Raw genomic sequence first — 8,466 nt, 5'->3', positions numbered from 1 at the left:
AAACACAAAATCATAGAATACATTAATATCCAATACGCATAAATAGTCACTTCATCTGGTGATTGATGATGTCTTTTGAGTCCTTACTTCTTAGCATTTCATTAGTACTTTAGAATACAAGAAAACATCTTAATTAGGTATACATATACATGAAAAACATAGTAGTCATTTTCATTTTTCATATATTTATATCTAGAAAACAATTGTTCTTTACAAACACGTAAATTTTGTTGAATAATAAAAATATATTAACATGTAATTAATACGGGACCACCTTCCAAGAATCAGACACCCAGAAAAATAGACATTTAATTTCTTAATCACATAACGTAGAGTTTGGTTCTTAGTTCTCAAAATGAAGCAAAAGAATTTTTATTTTTAAATTTTGAAAGGGTAGCTTACTGATACGTTAATAATGGAGGATAGAAGTGTTACCAAGACCAAGATGCTGCTTGCCTTCCTGGTGCTTTATGCATCAACAACTTGTTCCCAATGCGATGCTGCAGGCACCATATCTGCAAGCCAAACCGTTAGATATAATGAAACCATTGTTTCACCACAAGAAACTTTTGAACTTGGTTTCTTTAGCCCGGGTAACTCCACGAACCATTATGTCGGAATTTGGTACAAGAAAATATCAATCAAAACCGTAGTATGGGTAGCCAACCGGAACGCCCCGCTCAGGGATGCCAATGGCAAGCTAACTCTCACCCTTCAGGGAGTTCTTATTCTCCGGGACACCACCATGGGGACTATCGTTTGGTCGTCAGAGAACTCATCAACAACATCAGTGATGAATCCTATTGGTCAACTTCTTGATACAGGAAACTTTATAATCTACGAGGAAGGTGATGATCACAATCAAGAAGATCCCATATGGCAAAGTTTTGACTTTCTGACAGACACTTTACTTCCTGGAATGAAGAATGGCAAGAATTTGGTTACAGGAATTGAAAGATACTACACATCATGGAAATCTGAAGATGATCCTGCTGCCGGTGATTTTTCTGTTAGGCTTGATAGCAGAGGCTACCCTGAGTTGCTGCTCCTAAGGGATGGCCAGGAGATAAAATTCCGCTCAGGTCCATGGAATGGACTCAGGTTTAGCGGGAATCCTAATATGAAGCCGAACCCGATTTACAAGTATACCTTTGTTGTTAATCAGAGAGAAATTTACTACCAATATAATCTTGTAAATACTTCAGTTTATACGAGGCTCGTGGTACAACCAACTGGTCATATAGAGCGCCTGTTGTGGCATGATAGCAAACAAAAATGGGACTTTCATTCGGACCCAGAAAGTGATCACTGTGATCAATACGCAGTGTGCGGGCCGTTCGCAAGCTGCAACATTTACAACTCCCCAGTTTGTTCATGTTTGAAGGGGTTTGAACCAATATCTCCTGATGAGTGGAGAGTTGCAGATTCCACCCATGGGTGTCGGCGTACTGCCCGTTTGGATTGTGGACCTGGGGATGGGTTCATCAGATATACAAATTTGAAGTTACCCGAAACGCAGAGGTCATGGTATAACCAGACGATGACCCTTGTAGAGTGTGAGAAGATGTGTAAAACAAATTGTTCGTGTACGGCTTACACATATTCGAATATATCAGGGACTGGGAGTGGTTGCTTGCTGTGGTTTGGCAATCTAACTGATATCAGAACGTTTGCTGAAAATGGGGACACTCTTTATGTACGAGTGTCAGCTTCAGAGTTAGGTAAAGCAAAACAGATAGTTATCTTTTCATTACTATCTTCATAACTATTTGTCTACTTATCAAATGAACATTATGTTATGACACAGACTCAATAAAAAACAGTAAAAGCTCAGGTGCAGGGAGAAGAGTACGAGTCCTAGTCCCAATGGCACTTGTAGTTTTGGCCATGCTACTTTCAATGTGCTTATTTTATCGTTATAATATGAAGAAGAAACAGCAACAAGGTATGAAGTTTGAAAACCAAGTTATGTTTTATCAACCAAAAAAAAATATATATATATATTTTCTAAACCGAAAACATAGAAGGGGCCAAATTGTATTTTTGAACTGCATTAAACCTATTAGATATATAAACTGCAAAAACTTATTACATAATTTAAGATATGTGAGACCAATTTTTATTATATACAATTTCAAGTCTGGAAAACATGTTCCAAATCAACAAACAAAAACATTATACCTTACCATCAGGGTCGTACCCACCCTAAGCTAAGGGTGGGCGGGCGCACCCCCTGAAAAAATATTTTTTAGTGTTATTTTTCGCCGGAAATCCCGACCGCACCCCTTGTAATTTTTCACCCGCACCCCTTGAAAATTTTCAACCGCCCCACTTAGAAAAAAAAATAATTATTAACCACTTATTCACTTAATTATTTAATCCAATCAAAGCCCAGTCTGCAATCAATTTTTATTAACACAAGCCCAAGCCCAAACCCAATCTAAAGAAATTTAAACTAAATAAAATAATCCAAACCCATTCACTCATTCCATTTCCAAATCCCGCCCCCAAAAAAACTCCCAGCGACTTGACGCCACTGCTCACGACCTGGTGGCTTTTTTTACCGGAAAAACCAAAATTCCGGTTGGACCGACCCATATTACGTCAGAATTCCAATATAAAACTAGTATAGTTTATTTATTTATTTTGTTTTATGTGATGATTAGGAGAAAATATAGATGTGTAAGGGTTTAATCTTTTTATATTTTTTTGATTTTCTTTTTTGTTGTTCTAGACTTGGAGTTAAATGATTTTGTTGTTTTATTTATAGCTTTGTTTGTTTAAATGATTTGTTACAAGTAATCAACATTTAATATTAGGGCTTGAATGTTTAAAAATTTAATTGAAAGTTATGGGCTATGGTTGAACATGATTGTTTATTTTGTTTAAGTGTTTATTGTTGTTTTATGAACTTGTGGAGCAAATTATATGTGTTAGGAACAATGAGTAAGTTACCATTTATATGTACCGATATTAATAGTTCTTTTGAATGAACTTGTGGTTATCCCTAACAGAGACATCAGGAAACAATGAAGATCTAGAGCTACCACTATTTGGTTTGTCTACATTACTTAAAGCTACAAACAACTTTTCAATCAACAACAAACTTGGAGAGGGAGGATTTGGACTAGTTTACAAGGTATTCTATGACACCATGGCCTTCTATGTAGTACAATTTTTAAAAATTTTTAAAGCAAATAATTAGTAAGAATACGCGAAGTTAAACAAGTTGGACTTGAAGATGCATATTTATATTAAAAATTTATGTTAAAGGGTGTACTAAAAGGGGAGCAGGAAATAGCAGTGAAGCGTCTAGCAAAAACATCAACTCAAGGACTTCACGAGTTCAAGAATGAAGTCATCTTGATATCAAAACTACAACATCGGAATTTGGTCAAGCTCCTGGGCTACTGTATAGAGGGAGCAGAAAAGATGCTGATTTATGAATACATGCCAAACAAAGGCCTTGATTCAATCATATTCGGTAAATGAAATAATAATAATAATAATAAAAAAAGAGAAAATTTTTGAATCATCAAGAATGTAAACTAAAATTCAAACTATTCACAGATAAAACTCAAAGTGAACTCCTTGATTGGCCTGCACGATATCACATAATTCTTGGAATTGCTCGTGGGCTTCTTTACCTTCACCAGGATTCTCGGCTCCGAATCATACATAGAGACCTCAAAGTCAGCAATATTTTGCTTGACACAGATATGAACCCAAAGATATCGGATTTTGGCTTGGCTAGAATTTTTGGAGGAAATCAGTTAGAGGCAAATACAAACAGAGTGGTTGGAACATAGTGAGATTCATCTACTGTAACCTCATTTAAAGTTATTTAGTGAATCACTTACATTGTCTATGATTTTTCACAGTGGCTACATGGCGCCAAAGTATGCCGGAAGTGGTATATTTTCGATAAAATCAGACGTATATAGCTTTGGGGTATTAGTGCTTGAAATTGTTTGTGGGGAAAAAAACAAAGAGTTCGTCTACAAAGACAATTGGAACAACCTTTTGGGATATGTAAGTTTGGGCCTAGTTTTGTTTTTAATATATTTTGGATGAAAGTAACAGTTTTCTACCACTGAAAACTAAGATACTTATACAATTTTGATTAAAAAAATGGATTTAAGGTATCATCACCCTTCTTTTAAAGTGAAAAGGTGTGAATTTGTATATGTTGACCTGTTACTCGTTAACTTCAAAAATTACCTAAAACGAAAACAACAAAACATAAGTCTTGTGTTCTTGACAGGTATGGGTACTCCATAATGAAGGTGAATCCTTGCAATTAGTTGCCAAGTGCCTAGGTGAATCAGTCAATGTGTCTCAGGTTCTACGCTCAATCCATGTTGGTTTGTTGTGTGTTCAACGTCACCCGGAAGATAGACCCACAATGACTTCTGTGATCATGATGTTGGGGAGTGAGGGTCCATTGCCTTCACCTAAAGAGCCGGGATTTTATGTTGGAAAAACTAAGCAAGATACTAATCAATCTTCATGTTCATATGGAACAGGTTCTAACAATGAACTAAGCATTACAATGTTGAATGGTAGATAAACGGAAGTTGCATTTATTGAAATAAAGAACTTCAAGCTTTAAGTTTATTAAGCATTTCGGATGTATAGTCATAAATATAGTACCGTGTATAAAATGTGAACTTCTATATATCTTGCTATTTGCTAGGACAGGGATGTAAAGTCAACATGTATCACTGATAAGTTAATTAGTGTAAAATAAACTTGCATTTCATTAACACTTTTTTTGTTGTAAGCGTGGATTAACATTCAAACCTGTTGCGGAACGGTTAGACGAAAATCGTATCTTGTTTCGTGAGTGTGGCTTTGATTCTGATGAGTGGTTTATGGAAAACATGTAGAGTAAAACAGGTTTGCATGTTCTTATAAGATAACAGGAATGCTTTTTACCCTGACCCTGTATGTTATTTATTATATTTTCAATCTGAATACTTTTAATATCAAGTATAGTTATTGAAAAAGGGGTAGGGCTAGATAGAAAACCCTATCTATATAAAAAACCTTAGAAAACCCAACCTCCCGACATTTTTTTTTTGAAAAAAATAACACATGTAATATACATGTTTTTAAGAGTTTTGGGCCAAAAAAATCAAAAAAGCACCGAAGGGATAATTTAAAAAAAAAAATTTCAGCAACTTTCAGCATTTTTGTCTAACACATGTTAGGCACTGAATTTTGTTTATTTTTTTTAAAAAAATCCCTTCGGCGCTTTTTTGTTTTTTTTGGCCCAAAACACTCTAAAACATGTATATTACATGTGTAATTTTTTTCAAAAAAAAAAAAAATGTCGGGAGGTTGGGTAAAAATGGGGGGAGATTTGGGTTTCCAGAGTTTTCTAAGAATTTGAGGGTTTTCTGTCTAGCATTACCCATTCACTCACTTTAAATTATTCATTATTCAGCCCTCTTATTAGACCAACAGCTCAATTAGATACGTAATTAGTATGCCCAGTTACCTATACCAGATTTGTTAGGCATATTTATGTGTGGTATGCTTTTTTTCACCACTTGTCACGGACAAGGTCTAGAGTGAGTAAAAAGTTGGCACTTTTTCTGAATTTAATTGTTATAAGCCCCCCTCTTGGGCTTCGGACCAACAAATCAACAATATTTTCATTTTGACAAGGAAACATTAGCAACTAAAACATCTTTCAGAAGCTAGCTAATGAGCTTGTGGTGGAGTGCTAAGGGAGAGACTGGGTTTCCAAGAGACCCAAGTTCAATTTCTGCTTCTCCCCATTAGTTTTCAGCGGCACCTGGTGATGATGGGTGACTAGGCGAGTAGGCGGCGATCGCTAGCTCGATCCTAGAACTAAATGGGTTTTACCTCACCGCACTGTCGTGCTTTTGGGCGAGTGTTCACGAGCTTCTGCCCTAGGCGAGGGTTTTCCCCAGTTCGGATACGAGTGTATCCCGATATGGTGAATTTCGCCAGTAGCTCATTTGTAGGATTCGTTGTTCATTAAAAAAACATCTTTCGGAAATTAAACAAAAATCAAACTTAATTATTGATGTAGAATTAGCAGTTAACACAATATTTAGAAACGGCCACTATTTCCAATTAAGGGGGCGGCAGCACTCACCGATTTGGGTTTCGGGTGGGGTTTCCCGAATCTTTAACACCACCGCTACCCGTTCTCGGGTACCCCAAATCGGGTAGTAGGTTGGGATTTTAGTTACCAATTGATAAGTGTTGTGGGTAAGAGAGAGTAGTGTGTAGGGAGAGAAAGGGTAGTGTAAAAAGGTGGGTCCATGGCTTAGTGTAGTAGTGCCACCAATAGTGGGTTTTGGGTTGAATTTGTGTAAAAGTAAGTGGACAATGCAAGATTGGTGCAATTTCGAGCAGGTTAGGGTTGTGCCCTTCCCCCCTAACACAACAAATCATACGAAAAGTTAGGGGCAAAACGATGCACGCGGCTTTTGCGACCATTGAATAATTGTTCCGCGACATGACATAACGACGTCTCCACATCTCAATTACTAACTTTGGCGACGTTTGGATGCTCCAAATGACATTTCGATTTCTATCTTTCCGGCCTGCCCATTTGCCGTTTCTTTCGTAACTCTGAGTATTCTTTTTTTTAAACGGCCAACAAACTCAATCCCGAGTACTCTCGGGGCACTCACTGGACAAACGGAGTACTCCGAGAGTAACCCGAGTCCACCACCAATTCCGGGAAAAACCCGGTAGCCACCCGCCCGTAGGCACGACAGTGAAATTACCGGTAAAACCCGTTTGACTCAAGGATCTAACACAGGTTTTCCTGGGTCTCCTATCATTGCCCACCAGTGCCTCACTCTGCACCAAGTGAGAGTCGAACCTGCATCTCTCAAAAGAAATGCAAGCCCTCCACCACTTGATCTAGAGATCATTGGCGTAACTCTGAGTATTCTAAGCCCAATTTAAAATAGGTTCAAAAATATTTAACAAAAATCGGCCCTTGCTTTAGCTACATAGCCGTTGAGCTTTGCACAATTTTGCTTCGTTGTCACTTGCTTGTAATGTTCTAATTTTTTTTCTTTCTTTCTTTCTTTTCAATGTAGCTTTTATTTATTATGATTTTTCTTTTAGTTTGCAAGTTGACCTAGGCCAATGTATATTAATTGACTAAAAAGAGAAACATATTTGTATGGGAAATGACAAGCAGTCTTTCTATATTGTTGCTAAACATATGTTATATACGTTTGAGCAAACTTTAGGTCTAAATGTGTAACTAATGAAAGTTTGACGCCAAAACACATAACATGAACATAATAGACGATCATTTTTATAATTAAATTCTAATTAATTGCACAACGGGTCCTCATAACCTATGTTTTGAAATTCAGACCGGACAAGGAACCGGGTGTCTGACCGGTCCGATTCACCCTACAGACCCGTTTTAAGTCGAATCGGCCAGTTGGACAAGTTTCTGGCGGTCGGACCAGAAAACCAAGCGTTTAAACCGGATTTTGAATAATTTTTTTTAAATTTTACTTTATTAATTTTTATAATATTTACAGCAACATCAGGTTTTTATATCCAGATCAACCGGTCAAATCGACCTGACCGATGGACCGATATGAAGACCGACTCGACGTACAATCTACTCCGAAAATATTGCTCGTAACTGCTGTCCACATCGTCTTTAATATTTCCTTGCTGATTAATTCCCTTAGGAAACCGTAACCACCAACTTTCAATTCTCTTTTGCTGACTATTATATATTATTCAACTTTAAAAGACCTCCATCTTAATTCTCATACAACTAGTTAAATTTCCGTCCGCGCGTTGCGGCGGGGACCCAGTGACTGCAAAACGCGTGTCAGTAACGGCAAGCAGATACCGAATATCAAAACATAAATAAAAATGTCGTGAAAAGGATAGTCAATCCGTCCTAAAAAACGATTTTAAATAACCTAATATATAATAATAGAACCCACACGTCCTACACGTTGGAAATCCGGTTGTTTTCAGTTCAGTTATTACGGTGCTAACACGTTAAAATATGGATGAGCTCGGTACCTGTAACGGCACCGAAAATACCGATCCGAAAATCATCGAAATTAGGTACCGGCACCGAAAATGCTCGGTACAATACGGTATGGTATTTGAAGGTAAAAATCAATAAATATAGGTATGGTGTTAGACCGGTGTCGAACCAAAAGTAACGATTCTGAAAACGCCAAAAGGTGGGTACCAAATTGGTACCGAAAATGATTTGGTATAGTAAATTTGGTACTGATACGATACTGGTTTGATTACAGGATTTGATACGATTTTCTCATCAATAATCTAAATATCCAACTTAATTTTACATGCTACAGTTCATTCATTACGTAAAAAGACAAAAAATAAATCAAAATAAGTTGTTGTGTATATAAAACCTCATTCAAACGAAATACAGTTTACTTACTATGTGTATGAAAAGTAATCTAA

At 36.9% G+C, this 8,466-nt stretch overlaps 1 protein-coding gene across 2 annotated transcripts; it reads left to right on the top strand.

The window, feature by feature from the left end:
• The first annotated feature begins 295 nt into the window (after window positions 1-295).
• Window positions 296-4,766, top strand: LOC110889945 (G-type lectin S-receptor-like serine/threonine-protein kinase At4g27290). 2 transcript variants are annotated; one of them, XM_022137513.2, is made up of 7 exons: window positions 296-1,721; window positions 1,808-1,945; window positions 3,015-3,139; window positions 3,274-3,484; window positions 3,571-3,808; window positions 3,882-4,032; window positions 4,265-4,766. In XM_022137513.2, the coding sequence occupies exons 1-7, from the start codon at window positions 416-418 to the stop codon at window positions 4,568-4,570; spliced, it is 2,475 nt and encodes an 824-aa protein (XP_021993205.1). In that variant the 5' UTR covers window positions 296-415; the 3' UTR covers window positions 4,571-4,766. The 2 variants fall into 2 exon arrangements, with proteins under 2 accessions (XP_021993205.1, XP_035835567.1); XM_035979674.1 differs by lacking the exon at window positions 1,808-1,945 and having other exon boundaries at window positions 330-1,721.
• Window positions 4,767-8,466: the final 3,700 nt, after the last annotated feature.

This window comes from Helianthus annuus, chromosome 11 (assembly GCF_002127325.2).
Source record: "Helianthus annuus cultivar XRQ/B chromosome 11, HanXRQr2.0-SUNRISE, whole genome shotgun sequence".
Lineage (NCBI taxonomy): Eukaryota > Viridiplantae > Streptophyta > Magnoliopsida > Asterales > Asteraceae > Helianthus > Helianthus annuus.
The sequence above is the reverse complement of the archived record's forward strand: the minus strand, read 5'-3'. Positions and strand labels throughout refer to the sequence as shown.

What these genes read in the sequence shown, in the direction of transcription:
- LOC110889945 (XM_022137513.2), top strand. Translation starts at nt 416, where the DNA reads ATGGAGGATAGAAGTGTTACCAAGACCAAGATGCTGCTTGCCTTCCTG. An exon ending in GAAGAAGAAACAGCAACAAG is followed by an intron (nt 1,946 to 3,014) that starts GTATGAAGTTTG and finishes TATCCCTAACAG; the next exon opens with AGACATCAGGAAACAATGAA. An exon ending in CCTTGATTCAATCATATTCG is followed by an intron (nt 3,485 to 3,570) that starts GTAAATGAAATA and finishes AACTATTCACAG; the next exon opens with ATAAAACTCAAAGTGAACTC.